Raw genomic sequence first — 17,001 nt, 5'->3', positions numbered from 1 at the left:
AGTATGTAATGAAGTCTCTTTCTCCCCCCAGGCTAGTCCTCCTTCGCCCTTTCCCACCACTCTTGACGTTGTGGCTCCCAAAGCCCCCGTGGTGCCAGGCCAGGCCTGCCAGGTGCAGCGCCAAGGAAGTGCGGGCCTTGGCTTCTCCGAGCACCTCGTCCTTCTTTCCTACTAAAGGAACTTTTGTAGTTCTCTCGTTTTATTTCCCTTGAATTCTATCTTAAAATATCATTTGTACCTTTAATATAGGAAGAAATTGAGAAATTTTCTCACTTAAATTTTTTTTTCTTCTTGAATTTATTGAGGTGACACTGGTTAACAAAATTATACAGGTTTTAGGTGCACAGTTCAACAGCACATCATGTGTACACTGTATTGTGTGTTCACCACACCACATCAAGTTTGTGTCCATCACCATTTATCCCCCTCTAAACCCTCCACCCACCCACCCTCCAGCCCCTCCCCTCGTGGCAATCTGTTGTCTGTGTCTATGAGTTTTTTTTCTCTCATTTTTCTCTTTTTTACTCAATCTCAGAATTAATGGGCTTGGCGACTGAGTGATTCTGGAATAGCTGCCAGGACACATGAGGCTCTTGCTCCACTTTCTTGGGCAAGTCTCTTAACCTCCTTGAATCTCATTTTTAAGATAAAGGGATGATTTCTAAATCTAAAATCCTACACCTCTAGTTTAGATAAAGGTTTACAATGATCTAAACCAGAAAGGCTTAAAATTATTAATAAATAGGCTCAAAATAAGAGCAAAATTGCTAAGACATGAAGGCATAAACATGTTAATAAACTAATTAATATAAAATATAAAAATAAGACAATTGGACAGACATTGACTCGAGTCAGTTTATATTTGTGCCACATTGATCCCCTCCAAAAATGCTTTTCAATAATTCCCAAGAAGTTTACATAAAAGCCATTTGAATCTTGATACTCCTTGATAACAGAATTTGACTCTAGTGGTGGCAGGAGGGACAGGGTGTTTTCATAGAATTTTTTCTCCCTTTTTCCCTCCTAATAAATTCATGGTATTGAATCCCACCTGTAACTGTGTAGGATTAGGATATGGACAACAAACTAGAAATACATTTTCTTTAATATGCGTAACCTACATGTGGATGCAGTGTAACTTAAATGAGTAGGACACTTAATTTATAATTGATCTTTAAAATACGTTATCCACCCCCCAAAAAAACAAAAACAAAAACAATTTGGAGAAAGAAATCAGAATTTTGGTTACCAGAGGTGGGGAATGATAGGAGGATGAATTAAAGGAAGGTGGTCAAAAGGTACAAACTTCCAGTTATAAGATACGTAAGTACTAGGGATGTCATGTACCATGATGACCACAGCTAACACTGCTGTGTCATATACAGGAAAGCTGAGAGTAAATCCTAGGAGTTCTCATCATAAGGAGAAAATCTTTTTCCTTTTTCGTTTCTCTTTACTGTAGCTGTATGAGGAGATGGATGTTAGCTGTACTTTTTATGTTAATTATTTCACAATATATATAAATCAAATCATCATGTTGTATTTCTTAAACTTATACAGTGATATATGTATATTATTTCTCAATAAACCTTGGAGGGGGGGACAAAAAAGGCAAGCAAATGCACACATCTTTCTTGGAAGAAAGGCAGTATAAAAAGTTATTTAAACTTTTGAGTTAATGAAAAACTAGATAATTCATTCAAAAAAATTATTTTTAGCCCTGGCTGGTTTGGCTCAGCCATTAGAATGTTGCCAGAAGACCAAAGGGTTGTGGTTTGATTCTTGGTCAAGGGCACGTGTACTTGGATTGCAGATTTGTCTTGGTCCCCATGGGTGGAAAAATATCCTCAGGTGAGGATTAACAAAAAAATATATATATATTTTTTTATTGTTGACACTATTATAGATGTCCCTCATTTTCCCTCTTTGTCACATCCCTGCTTCCCAGCCCTAGCCACCCCCTCCCCTGGCCTTCACCACACTGTTGTCTGTGACCATGGGCTATGTAAATATGTTTTTTGGCTATTCTATTTTATTTTAAGGTAATATAAAGTATATAAAGCTTCAGTACTTATCATTTTTCTTGACTGTTCTAATCCCTTATCTTTTTTTTTTGGTTCAAGACTTGAGGGGATCTGTTAGTAATAGTGGATTTTCATATCGTTGTATGACACTATTGTGGTGCACTCAGTCCTTCTTTGTGGCAGAAAAGGGAACATACAGAAGAAGCATAGGATATTTTAATGTTGTCAGAAGCACTAAAGGAAATATTAATGCAAGTAAATTCAGAAGGACACAAATAACTTCAAAGACATGGAGAAATTTTATGGAAATATCATAGGATGGGAATTGTTATGCTGTTGTTCAGGTCATTGACAATTACTACAACTTCCATAATAATCATTGGAGGTGGAGTTTTTAAGAAGTGGGAGGGCTAATTTGAGAAGGATCTGTGAAATGTGGCCCTTTGTGGACTGAACACAGGGTTTGCTAAGTGGTTGCTGCATGAATGCTTGACTTGTGTTGTTGGGCAAAGGAGTAAGGGCATTGCTTTTTTACCCTGGAGAAAGCAGTGCATTAAAGACATTGAGCTTTACAGAGCACACATGAACTTACTCAGTACTGGGTTGAAGTGTTGTTGACTTCAGGTTAAAGTTGTATGCCAACATAGAGGGAGATCTGGAAAGAGCTGTAGGAAGGGCTTACTGTACACTGAAGAAACCTTGAGCATTTGTAAGTGTGCAGTTGGGTTTCACTGAAAGGATAGAGAATAAAGGACTAATATGAAAAAAGTCCACTCCTCATTTATTTATAAAATAAATGTTTAAGCACCTTGATAAGCCTTGCAATATAAGAATGAAAGACCCAGCCCCTGCCTTCAGGGAGATTACATTTTAAAGGAAGGTCACTGAACAGTGTGACGAGTGTTCCAAATGGGACAGAAACACGTGCAAAATGGGCCTAATTATTATTTTTAAAAGTAGCAATTTTCAGAAGTTAAAATTCAAACCTAAGGGATCACCTAATTTCTTGGTATTCAAAAGGTGGTCCATGGAATATTAGCATAGCATTAGTTGAAGCTTTCTAGAAAATACAGAATCTTCCTAAAAATGGGCTACGCCCCAGACCTACTGAGTCAGAACCTGCATTTTAACAATCCCCTCCCCCAGTTGATTCCTTTTTTCATTAAAGTTGGAGAAGCACTAATCTAGTTCACCTGTCTATCAGATTTTGTAGATGAAGGACCTGAAGACGTTGTGCCCTGTGCACAGTAGCAGAGCTGGCATGAAAACTGCTGATGGTCTGGCATGATTTCTCTGATATCTGTTAGTTCTTATCTACTCCCTCCACCTTTTTGCCCTTCTATTGGCCTCTGTTAGTGCTTCCTGTTGTCATATCCTCAGCTTCTTACTCCTCTCTCTCTCTCTCTCTCTCTCTCTCTCTCTCTCTCTCTCTCTCTCTCTCCTTGTTAGTCTTCTCTTTAAAATTTTCTGTTGAACAAGAGAATTGTAGGGGTTACCCACAGTATACATCAAAGAGAACACATTTGTACTTATTCTTGAGTTCAGGGAAATTTTGGACCTATTTCTCTAATTTTTTTTTTTTTTTTTACTTCTCAGAACTTCCCTTGAAGTCAGTAGGAATTCTGTGTGTGGTAAGAGTGAGAAATAATCTGTGATGTTAGAAATTAGAATCTCTTTACAGATGAATTTATCTTCCTTTCTTTGTTGCATAGATTATTCCTTAAAGGAGTCCTTTTGCTCTGTGTATCAATCTCATGGAAAACACAGTACCTGCCCTCAAGTGTGTGGGTAGGCATAGCATACCACAGCAACCCTTTAAGTGACCTGAAGTAGAGAGGGCTTTAAGGGTTAGGGGGTTTGTCCTAAATTTAGAAAAATAAAGATCTAAGTAGATAAATACCTCCATGTTTTAAGGGGGCCTTTGGCATAGCAAGATGTGGTCACAGAAGGATAATACAACAACATGAAAGTAAAGTGAACAATCACTGATAGGACCACAGTGGCCTTCAAACAAAAAGCCACTCCCTCCTTTTTTGTGAAAGATTTACTCTCCCTCCTATCTTTTTTAAGTATTTTGGTTTATTTTAACTCTGGAATACATTTTGATTTAAGTGATAGAACCATAATTTTCATGAATAGATAGATAATAGGCCTCCTGTACACTATGAAATAAAATCCATTTTTCTCATTCTCACATGTCAAGACACTATTCCACCTTTCCAACAACTCTGATGTTACAGAAGCCGTAGTTACTGTGTTACTTCCTGACTTTGGAGACTGGTAAAATAGTGTTCTACTTGTGTTTCTGTCTTGGGTCTTGTTTTCTACAGACAGTATATAGAAACAGATTAATTTATTTTTAAGTGAAGTATTTTGAGACATAATGATTGAATCCAGAGCTACTTTGCATATATAGTTTTAGTAAAATAGTTTAAATAGTGGACATTGTAATGAGCAAGTAAATTAAACTTATTTCAGTTAGCTTCAGGAACTGGCTGAAAGGTAGACCTTTTTTTTTTACTATTTTAAAAATATATAAGATTCCTGAAAGTAGAACATAGAAACGTTCTACATTAGCAAGAATAAACTAGACATTAGTTTCACAACCATTTAAATGCTGTTTAGCCCTTAGAAATATAAATGTTAATTTCAATATCTTCTTATAATGAATTAGAAAATTAATTTTTGTTAACCTCATGTTTTATTTTCATGCTTCTCTTATAAATGTTTTACTTGTGACAGAACTATTGTAAAGTTGATTCATGGATGCATATTAAAATATTAAGGACACGTTATTCACTTTAAGTTAAATAATGAGTCACATTTTATATTTATATATTTACATATATGCAAGATAAATGATGTATATAGCTTTAGAGAAAAGCACATAAATTGGTTATATTTATGGATGAAAATAATAGACATATGTTCTCAAGGAAAAAGTTAGAAAAATGTCTTGAATATGATGATTACCATTTAAATAAATTATAGAACTATAATGATTTCTAACTTAATCCCCCAAATATAAATGTACTTTTGTCTTCAGGATCCAGAGATATCCCAGGAAATGGCTTTCATTGCTCCACACCTTTTCAGTTTATGAATTATCTCCTCTAGACATAGGAGGGAGCAGCTTCCAAACTGTACTGAGAAATTCACATTTGATATGAAAGACAAGTTTCTCTTTAAAATGTTTATTTTCTGTCTATGAAGTCTTTCATTAACTTTGCATCTTGTCCCAAGTTTGTTCTATATGTTTAGTGAGCTTTATTTCTTATCTTTGTTCTCTGGGTTCTCTATAAAACATAATGTGTGCCATGTGAAACAAAGTTTCGTTTTCAAAAGCTGCTCGCAAGTATCAGTCTTTTTTCTTTGGTTTTTATGCCATGTATTTTTGTTGGGACTCAAAGGACAGTGATCTGTATTTGGTCAAAAGAGGAAAACTAAGTTGAAACATAATTCCTAATAAGTTCATTTTATAAAATATTTCTATTGTTTAATGAATTTTATGTTGTTTTCTCTCTGTAGATAAACGTGTGGAAAATTGGCCTCTGATGCATTCTCCATGGCCAACACTTTGTATAAGTACTCTTTATCTCCTGTTCGTGTGGCTGGGTCCAAAGTGGATGAAGGACCGAGAACCTTTTCAGATGCGCTTAGTACTCATTATCTATAATTTTGGAATGGTTTTGCTTAATCTTTTTATCTTCAGAGAGGTAGGTTTATTAAACTCACTTTTATAATTCCCCAGGGTTACTGCAAATTAAACAATGAGAATATGTAAAAACATCATTGTAACAGTGTACCCCAAGGTAACTGTTATTTACTCTACTTTTTTTTTTTGTATCCTCACGCGAGGACATATTTGCATTTATCTTCAGCTAGAGCAGGAGGGATAGAGTGGGGAAGAGAGAAAGAGAAACATCGATGTGAGAGAGGCACATCGACTGGTCGCCACCCACACAACCCCAACTAGGGCCGGGGACAAACTGCAACCGAGGTCCATGCCCTTATCAGGAACTGAACCCAGGACTCTCTGGTCCGTGGGCCAATGCTCCAACCACTGAGCCAACTGGCCAGGGTAACTGTTAGTTACTCTAAAAGAAAATTTTATATTATTGACATTTTCCATTTTTGGATAACAAAAATATAAAACATACATAAGGTATAGAACAGGTGTTTAAAATGGAATTTTGAAGCAGACAGACCGGATTCTAAAATAACTCTTATGAGCTGTTCTGACATTAGAAGTTATTTAACTTTTCTGAGACTCATTTCCATATAAGATGGGGAAAATACCTCCCTTCTAGGGTATCAGAGATAAAAGTGAGGTAACTTTTGCATAGTGTTTTGCACATATTAAACACTCAGTACATAGTTGTGCATATTTATTTATATTTCTTACTCAGCAGTTTCAGACTTGTAACTTATCAAAATATGCAGATATAAAATACCAATTTCAAATTAAATCCTATTACATAATGTCATTGTATTTTGGATTGGAAGTAAAATGAGTTCAGTGTTATACAACAATTGCTATTAATTCTTGTATACTTTTCTGGGCACCAGCAAATTCTCCATGACATTTTGAAGGGAAATCCTAAAGGCTAGATTGACACAGCCATTTTTTAAGTTAAGAGTGAAAGGAATGTGTTTCCCCAAAAACTCTTCATTAACAGTCTGCATGAACCCAGAGAACTGGACTGGTGATGCCAGGAAAATGAATAGTACTCTCCTTAAAAAAAAATCTTTCTTTAACTGACAACTTGGGCCACAGAATCTCAACTTGGTAAAAAAACTTTTATTGATTTGGTGCTTTTACCTCATTTGTTAGATATATAGCACTCTGGATCAAGAATGAAAGTCAATACAACTCTTAGATCTGAGTCATGGTCAATCAAAATTTCTCTTAATATTATGAAGTAGATAGAATTGATGTCTCAGTCCAAAAGTTACATGTGCTTTTTATTTTATTTTATTTTTTCTTTATTGATTTGAGAGAGAGAGAGGAAGGGAGAGGGAGAGAGAGAAACATCGATGAGAGAGAGAACATCGATTGGCTACTCCTGCATGCCCCCACTGAGGATCTGGCCCACAACCTGGGCATGTGCCCTGACCAGGAATTGAACTGGCGACCTCTTGGTGCAGGGGTCAGTGCTCAACCACTGAGCCACACTGGCTGGGCTACATTTGACTTTTAATTTAGATTTTAATTTTAGAATAAATTGACACAGTAAATTTTAAATATTTCAACACATTAAATGTGTAATGCACTTGAAATTTTTTAGATAATACTGCTTTTTAACATAATTTAAAAGATTACATATTGTATTTGGTGTTTTTAAATACTGTATCTACTAAAACTTTACTCCAAATATTATTTGCTTTTTTCCAGTTATTCATGGGATCTTATAAAGCAGGATATAGCTATATTTGCCAGAGTGTGGATTATTCTGATAATGTTAATGAAGTCAGGGTAAGTACATTAAAAATACTCTTAACCAGTCAAAGTGGGTCCGATTTTTTTGGTCACCAGTCTATAAAAAACCTGCTTTTATGTAGTGTAAGAGTGTACTGGATTGTTTTGAGTCAGTAAAGCGTGCTTTTATTTATTTATTTATTTTATTTTTATTTTTTATATATATTTATTTCATTTTTGTTACAGATGTTTCTCCTTTTTTACCCCATTGACACACTCCTCCCCATCCCCCCACCCCATCCCGGGCTTTGTTGTCCATGTCCATTGGTTATGCATACATGCATATAAGTTCTGTGGTTTATCTCTTCCCTCCCCCCACCACCCCCTCTTCCAAGGGTTATCAGTCTGTACCCTACTTCCACGTCTCTGGGTCTATCCTATTCCTCAGACTGTTACGTTCATTATATTCTGCAAATAAGTGAGATCATGTGGTATTTGTCTTTTTCTGCTTGGCTTGTTTTGCTTAGAATAATACTTTCCAGGTCCCTCCATGTTGTCTCAAAGGATAAGAGATCTTTCTTTCTTACAGCTGCATAGTACTCTATTGTGTATATGTACCACAACTTTTATATCCATTTGTCTACTGATGGACACTTGGGCTGTTTCCAGATCTTAGCTATTGTAAATAGTGCTGCTACAAACATGGGGGTACATATATTCTTTCTGATTGGTGTTTCAGGCGTCTTAGGGTATATCCTAGAAGTGGGATCACTGGGTCAAATAAGCCGTGCTTTTTTTTAAAGCACATAATTAAAAATCTGTTTTCGTACCTCCAGTGTTTCTCATTTGGTGGTGTGAGAGTGAATATGTGTTGGATTACTAGAATGCAGTACTTAAAAAAAAAAAATCAGTGTTTAATGTAAAGATATTTTAGGTTTTGGTGTTTGGTCAAGAATAGAAATTCATAAAGAGACTCTAATTTTTTGTTAAGAAAGTGTGGAGAAAAACAAATGTTTTATAAACCATGTAATATTTAGTAAATTAAATATAGCACAGTTTATATAGGTATAGACTCAGTTTTTATTATATTCGCAGAAAAATAAACCAATAGTAATAGAATATTATATTTTGTTTTCCAGTCACCTACATTAGTAAGATTACTATCTTAAGTGGAATAAACAATATTTTATTAAGTATTGAGCTACTCTTGTGTACTGCGGTTCATATTTAAAATGATATATACATAAAACATATATAAACATGTTATGTTTTATGTTACACGTAACTATGTAGTAATTATATAATATGTAGTAGCTTCCCTTGAAAAAAAATAGCTTTTTACCCTTGGGGTTGGATAATATAAATAACAATATTCTTCAAGACCCAACATCAGACTGCCTCAATATACTTACCATGATTTATCCATGTCTTCATTTCCCTGTTAGAAGACTTCCATGCTGATGTGAAAAAAAAATCACCCCTTTGGTTTTCATATTTGTTTTCTTCATTCAATATATGTGTACTAGACATCAATCAGATGCAGATAGTGTGAGGGACATTGGGGACACAGGTGGAACAGACAGGAGATCCCTGCCTTTATGGAGCTGACATTCAGTAAAGAGTGAGAGAGGCTTTCTTTGGTCATGTAAACGAATGGTTAGTGAGAAAATAAGGCCTGTGGTGTGACTGAGAGAGAATGAAGGGAGTACTTTATGTAGATTTGTTGGCTAGGAAGAAAATGTTTCTGATTGTCAGAAAACCTCCTCAGCAGAGCTGACTTTTGCATCTTGCATGGTTTGGGGAGAGGAAAAGGAAAAAGTGTTGCACTTAGGAAAACCCCCTTGGGTGAAACAACATAGTACTATTTTCAGGATAAAGGTTTAAAAATACTGCCCTGGTAATTGTGAACCCACCCTCTTGGCATGCATAAACAGTTAGTTCTTCAAAAATTAGTCACTGTGAGAACTGTAATCTAGGAGGAAAAAAGAACCAGAGATTTGCCGCAGATTGCATGGGAAATTTTCCTCCCTCTCTCTTCTCCTCTTAATATTAGATGTAGTAGAATAAATATTTCACTCAGAGACTTGTTTTTGTATTTGTTGTCTTATAGCCAAGAAGTATCATTTCTCACTTTGATATATGTAGCTATTCAAAGATATCCAATGCAGTTTACAAATGAAAGAGGAATTATTTATTACTGTTCATAAATTGTGGCTAATTTAGAGGCCCAGATTGGGAGGGGAGGGATAAGACTTTGTGTTTTACCTTCCAGATAAAATTTACTATGCTAAAATGGTTACTTTCAAGTACTAACATAATAGTGAATATTAAAATATTGTGTTGCTGTGAGAACAATTTCAAGCCTGATTTCAACCATATTATTACTCAAGCAAATTCAGTAAATACTTGTCAACCTGTAAATACAAGATTTTATTTTCTCTTTGGCTCACACTTTGTATAATTTTGTTTTTCAAAAGAAAAACAAACAAAAAAAAACATGTTTTCCAACAGGTGCATGGATAAAATTCTGCTATTATAGTGGAATTCTTGTAAAACATTTAAAAACATATATGCAGAGGTCACCTCTCACTGGATCCTTGGTTCCTTAATCTCAGCATGTATAGTAATCTTTCTGTACCATCTGGTGTCTTAATTAGAGCCCAGGAAAAGAAAAGACTTATTCATGTAAGCAGGATTATATTTATGACCTAGGAAATGTTTGTTGTTTCTATTTATTTCAGTCTGTCATTTTAAAGATTTTACTGCCTAATGCAAACTTCTGTGATTAGGTACTTTGTTGCACATATTAAAGTGTGTGTGTGTAAGAGAGAGAGAGAGCGAGAGCGAGAGCGAGAGAGAGAGAGAGAGAGAGAGAGAGAGAAAGAGAGAAACACTAATAGAGACCAGTTGCTAACTTGAAACATACTTGCAGTAATATGAGGTATAGTATAGGCTAAGCACCAACAATTGAAGTATCTTTACAAAATAAATACCTCAGTTTCTCTACTAAGTTGAAAAACATAGCAATGTGAATGTCTATTCTGTATTCAGCAGTTTGGTACTCTGGAGATCCACTGGGTAACATGAAATTTTATCTTTATGGTTGGTACAGAGTAGATACAGATTTGGATGCTTGTCTTTTTCATTTTTCCTGCATGGATAGATGCCTAGATTTCACACCTACTTATGCAAAAATAGTTTCATGCCTCATACAGTTTGTGTAGTGAAAATTATTTAGGACTTATATGCAATGAGTAGAAAACTGTACGATGGTGTCAATAACAAGCTTTTTCTGTTTTTTTACAGATAGCTGCTGCTCTATGGTGGTACTTTGTATCTAAAGGAATTGAATATTTGGACACGATATTTTTTATTCTAAGGAAGAAAAACAACCAAGTCTCTTTCCTTCATGTATATCACCACTGTACAATGTTTACATTGTGGTGGATTGGAATTAAGTGGGTCGCAGGGGGACAAGGTGAGCATTTTCAGAAACATTTCTGCATGTATTAAATTATGTAAATATATTGAGTGGAAAGTAGTGAAAACCTGGGAATTTGAGTTGGTCTACAATTTAACTTGCTTTCATGATTAAATTATTTTTATGTTAATTTCATTTTAAAGAAATTTCAAGAAAGTAAATCTTTAGCTTTTTGTCTGTGACTACCTTAACACCTGAAGATTTGCCCCAGAGATGAGCATAAAGTAATTCTAAACGTAGAAGATAATATTTTGATGGGGAGCAGTTCTAGTGCTTGTCATCCAAAAGATATTAATGTATAACTTCTCAATCTGAAGGCTCCATTTCCAGTCCAAGCCCAGAGCCCACTCCTGCTCTAAAATAGGCCTTAAATTAGCCTGTTGGTTCTTAATCAGAGGAAGTTATGTATAGCCTTGTTGATGTTAAAGATCATCTGAATTCATAGTTTGGCTAAGATCTGCCTGTAGCTTTTCAAATGCCTCTAGATTGAAATTGATTCACATTATTGAGCTGGAAATAAACCATTCCTCTGATGGGACCCATGGGACAAGTCATTATAGTATAGTTCACCTGTCTACTTGCCACTTAAAATTATTTAGAAGCCTAAGAAGTAAGTTTTTTTTTTTTTTGTAGATATGTATATTGGCACATTTAAGGCAATAATGAGACATTTACAAATTTACTTAAACCATTATATGTACCATGACTTTTCCCCCCAAGAATAATAGAATGAAAAGTAATATAGGCAATAGTTCTAGATTAGAGCCTACTTAAACTACTGGGGTACCCCATTTGAAAGCTCACTACTTTTGAAAGTCCTTTGCATTTGAAGAACATCCATTTTTTAAATATGTTAAAAGCCTGAGTGTAAACTTTAAAAATACCTAGCATGATCTGAAGAGGCTTTTCTACTAGTACTATTTTACAACTTTACTCAAGATTAAGTGTTAGGACTCATTTATTTCATTTATTTCCAAATGGTTTATTGCCTAATAAAATTTTATGTATCTTGTCATTACCTCTGTTTTTCTAAAGCATTTTTTGGAGCGCAGCTGAATTCCTTCATCCATGTGATTATGTACTCATACTACGGGTTAACTGCGTTTGGCCCATGGATTCAGAAGTATCTTTGGTGGAAAAGATACCTGACCATGTTGCAGCTGGTGAGTTAAATACCTCTAAAGTTTCTTCTGGTGCAACACTGAAAATGTTTGAGTTTATTAATTGTAAAGTGCTTAGTGATTTTTGACAATTTTCTATTACAAATTCAACTCTATGCTCCAGCTGTGAGAGTTGAGGCTGCTTAGCTCTGAGCTACCTGTTCATAAACCTACTGGTTATGGCCACTTGCCTTTTAAATGTCTTTAAAAGACTAGACCAGCTCTTTTCTAAGAGAAATATTCTTTAAAAATATCTGTGAAGTGGATGAGTAAAGATCTAAGCACACCACAAAGTACACAGACTCATATGATTAGGAAAATAATATAACTTCTTTCTCTGGTTATTTTTAAAATTTTTACTTGAAGTATTATTATTTCTCTTCATCCTCTTTCATTTTTCAGTCCTTGTTAGCAAATCCCATACACTTAGAATAAAGGAAGGGTTGGGGTATAGGAAGGGAACAAGGACCAGGGAACTCCTCTTAATTCTCCTACACCAAGTTGTTGGAGAGCAGAGCTAGGTATTTTCAATTGCTAGTCTTTAGAGCAGACAGTTTTCAGCACATACCCCAGTAGGACTTCATATAGCGTTTGGGTGCTTCAGTGTAATATTTAGAGCTAGGCACTAGCCCAGTAATCAAACTGGAAATCCCAAACCAACCTGGTAGCTATTCTTTAAGCCTTGGAATTTATTATAATGTGCTTTAATCATAGCATACACACAATTTTATCAGTGGAATCACATTTGGAAATATTATCCATTTCTGCTTTAAGTTGCTAAACAGCTGGCTAACCAAACAGGAAACACAGCTTTTGGGGAATGTTGGGTGTGAAGGATTTATTTGTAATTAAAATGCTGCAGGAAGCTTCCATCAGTTTTTGTGTAAGCTACTTATAAAGTTTATGTGATTCATTTCTCTTAGTACTTGGTAAATATTCCCAAGAAAATGAAGAGATGATAAAAATCACATGAACTATTGATATCTATTTTGTGGAACCTGCACCTGACTCCTCTTGAGCAATGCCATACTCAGTCACACCCACAGACACACCCTTTTTCGGTGATGCAGATTCTAAGAACCATTGTGAAATCAAAAGTTCTTAAAATTTGGATTTGCCATGGAAAATTTAAAAAGTTTTTAGTGTGATATAAATTTGGGGCTTACCTGGAATACATTATTTTAATTATATTTTATATAATAATATTGATAATGCTGTCCTTAAAAGAGAAACCACAACTGTCTGTTCCAAATAGGATGTTAATTTTATGAAGGGTTGTGTATTTTCAGGCCAGAAGTGCTTACAACAGTTACTCATGTAGGTTAATCTTGTAAAAACTTAATACTCGTTAACACCATGAAATTCATAATTTTTATTTTGAGAACCATTCATTTATTAATATATTAGAATTTAAAATGATTTGCCCCATCTTAATTAAAAGCATCTTAGTATTGGCTTTTCTCCTTTTAGAAACTCTTCAAGTTGAAAGTGATTCTCTCTTTTTGCACTTATTCTCAACTACCTACTGAGTTTTACCAAATATCTTAGTTTTTAAAGGATAGTGTTAATTCAGATACTTTGCTCTTCTTTAAGAAGGTTCATTTTTTAAAGTATATATACCAGCTTGCTGACAATTTTGTGGAAAGAAATCAGTCTAAAATTTGAGAGCAACAAAAAAATTGAAGAGCTTCTAATACTATTACTTTCTGAGGCCACTGATATTTCCTCTCATTAGATAATATTATTCAACATTATCCAACAGATATTCATTGGGTCTGGACACTGTGCCAAAGACTCAAGAATCATCAGAGCAGTACAGGGTCCTGCCCTTTGGAGTTATGTACTAGTGGAAAGATGGGTGATCCAGAAGTCACCAAATGCAAAAGACAATTTCTGATAGCTAGAATTCTGATAAAGAAAAAAAATCCCACACAAAACAAAAACCCTTTGGTAAATGGGATTGAGACGGCCAGTTGGGTGAAAGTACTTTGGTTCTAGTCATCAGAGAGCCTTGTAAGGGGATGGCATTTGAGCAGCTACCTGAATGAAAAGAGGCCGGGTGTGGGAGCCAGGAACTATTAAACTTTGGACAATGTGGCAAAATTTGAGCCTATCTTTGCTATCTAGAAGATTCTGAAGTTGTTTACTATGCATTTGTTTCTGTTTTTCAGGTTCAGTTCTTTGTGACCATTGGACACACAACGCTGTCTCTTTACACGGATTGTCCCTTCCCGAAGTGGATGCACTGGGCTCTGATTGCCTACACCATTAGCTTCATCTTTCTCTTTCTCAACTTCTACGTTCGGACATACAATGAGCCTAAAAAGTCAAAAACTGGAAAAACAGCTGTGAATGGTATTTCAGCCAATGGTGTGAACAAATCAGAAAAACTGGTGATAGAAAATGGAGAAAAGCAGAAAAATGGAAAACCAAAAGGAGAGTAAATTGAACTGGGCCTTAACTGTTGTTGACAGTGGAGAAGCTCCCATTTCAGATAAAATTTCAGGGAAAACAGAAGCAAATGAGGGTCTGGGGTGGGGAGAAAAAGGCAAATGTGCTCCTGTGTATTAGTAACCTTTAGATTGAGTAAAGTGTTAAATACAGTACCCAGATGTTTTATTTATGAAGTTTTTATTTTAAACATTTTTTTTATTAGCTTTGATGTTGTCCAGACCAAAGCACTTGTTATGTGACTTGGGAGGCGCTCCCTCTGTTCACATCTGTTTGTCTAACGCATGAGATTTCTCATGTATTTAATACGCAGTTATTCAGTCTGATGATCACAGCAGCACAGTCTTTATGAGTTTTTATTTTGGCTAAATTATGAATTAACCTACTGGTTAAAACCAGTTACCTTACATTTTCTGGTCCAAAGCTGGAAATGCAGATACTTTAAAATATGCACATTTGAATTCATTTGCTGACTGGAATGGTCAAATCTCTCCACCTCTGGTCTGAATATACCTTTTGGTTGTAATTAAATCTTGAAAATCTGATGATCTCTGTAGACTTTTAGAGGCTTGATGATGATGATGGTGTTGGTGAAAATAAGAAAGAATTACAGTAAATTCCTGTGTGGTGACCCAAAGGTCACCATGACTTGTGGCACAAATTACTGTGGGAAACAGTTTTTGTGATGAAAAATCAGAGCCTTTCAATACTTATATTACTATCAGAAATACATTATGAAAATTAAGATTATTGTCTGATTGGAACATGAAACAACTCATGTCTTTATTAGTAACATCATAAAATAGTCACATTAATGCGCTGTTAGAAGACAGTATGTTGATTTTTATAAGACTTTTAATGTTTTGATTTGTGTCTGTTACCAATTTTTCATATGTGGAAATATACCTACCTCTTCTGTTGGAAAGAACACATAAAATTAAATAAATTTTAATTAAAAAATCAAGGAGTCCTCTAATGTAAATTTTAATATTGACTTTTGAATCCACTAGTATTTTTTGTTGTTGCTTTTTTACAAATGGCATACACCAAATTTTTCTGTGACACTATTCTCTTTCAATGTGTTTAATTTTGGAGTGATACTTTCCTTGTGACAGAGTTACAAGATCTTATTTATTAACTAGATATGAAGTGTAAACCCATTTTGGTGCAATAGTCTTGACTCCTTGGTGCTAAAGATCATTAAATTCAGTGTTTGATTGTTATAAGGTGTTAATTGTTAAGACACAAAATGAATAAAAGTGAGACTAGTCAGAACCAGAAAGTTAAATTTGCTATTTACAAATGAAGTATTTCATGTAATATAAATGAACAACTGGAAATTCACTAAGAAAGAGAAGTTGTACAGTGTCTTATTACATAGATTGTTAGGGGTGTTGCATAGGAATCGTTATGGGAAGAGAAAATGTAACCCCTCTACCCCTGCAAAAAAGCATGACTATTTCTAAGTATCTCAAGATGTCAAAACTGCGTGTGCAGGATGTATGCTATTTGTGCAGACCAACTATTTCAGAATATTTGTAAACTATAAAATACTTACTGTGCATTAAAATTATGCACGTTTACCCCCAAAGGCATGCGGTCATGAGAATTACAGAAGATTTGCAGCACATAATAGTATGGTCTAAGAGGATTCAACACCTGTTTTTTTTTTTGCTGCTCAGTGTGTAATGACTAGAGATTTGTAAATCTGTGCACATTCTGTACTGGCTCCCCAGAGCTATTCATTTCCTGCTACCTGATTTCAGCACAATAAATATACTACTGCTGTGGGGAAAATGACATTTTTGTTAGTCAGTTTATTATAATATAAGTTATCTGCTAGATATGTATTTCTTTGATTCAGTTGTTAATGATCTAAACTCTGTTGCCAATTTCTAATGCAGAAAAGTAATGAAACTAGAACTTGGGTGTCTATAATTTCTGGTTACATAGGTAACCAAAATTTTATTTTTTATGATAACATAGTTTTACTTTAAAAATTAGTTGCCTTTGGAAGAGCTTTTGGATCCAGACACAAAACATATTTTCTTCTAAATTATTCTTAGGTTTGTCTTTTCAAATGTAAGCTTTAACCCTTTATAATTCTGTATACTTCTTTTTGTCCGAAATATAAAGTGGGGGGAGCGCTTGTGTTCTTATGTTTAAATCATTCAGTTCTCACTATACCTTAAGGTTCTTTATCATAGATGATTTTAAGATGTTATAAATATAACCTTTTCCAGTAGCTTTCGTCATATCTGTACCATTACCCTCAATTGCATCCCTCATACCTGAAAATCAGTGAAGAAGAATTGCATCCTCTTATTTTTTTTTTTATCCTCACCAGAGGACATTTTTTACATTTATCTTCAGATAGAGCGGGAGAGAGAGAGGTGGGAAGAGAGAGAGAGAAACATTGATGTGAGAGAGACACACGACTGGTTGCCACCCACACAAACCCAACTG

The 17,001-nt window shown here is 34.9% G+C and overlaps 1 protein-coding gene across 1 annotated transcript in view; it reads left to right on the top strand.

The window, feature by feature from the left end:
- Positions 1-16,327, top strand: part of ELOVL4 (ELOVL fatty acid elongase 4) — a 32,425-nt gene extending 16,098 nt beyond the window's left edge. The window contains exons 2-6 of the mRNA XM_036249425.1: positions 5,553-5,740; positions 7,420-7,500; positions 10,750-10,921; positions 11,960-12,087; positions 14,256-16,327. Coding sequence (XP_036105318.1) covers positions 5,553-5,740; positions 7,420-7,500; positions 10,750-10,921; positions 11,960-12,087; positions 14,256-14,528 — 842 coding nt within the window. The 3' untranslated portion in view covers positions 14,529-16,327. The remainder of the gene's footprint in view (positions 1-5,552; positions 5,741-7,419; positions 7,501-10,749; positions 10,922-11,959; positions 12,088-14,255) is intronic.
- Positions 16,328-17,001: the final 674 nt, after the last annotated feature.

The sequence above is a fragment of the Molossus molossus genome, unplaced genomic scaffold (genome assembly GCF_014108415.1).
Source record: "Molossus molossus isolate mMolMol1 unplaced genomic scaffold, mMolMol1.p scaffold_m16_p_8, whole genome shotgun sequence".
Taxonomy (NCBI): Eukaryota; Metazoa; Chordata; class Mammalia; order Chiroptera; family Molossidae; genus Molossus; species Molossus molossus.
The sequence above is the reverse complement of the archived record's forward strand: the minus strand, read 5'-3'. Positions and strand labels throughout refer to the sequence as shown.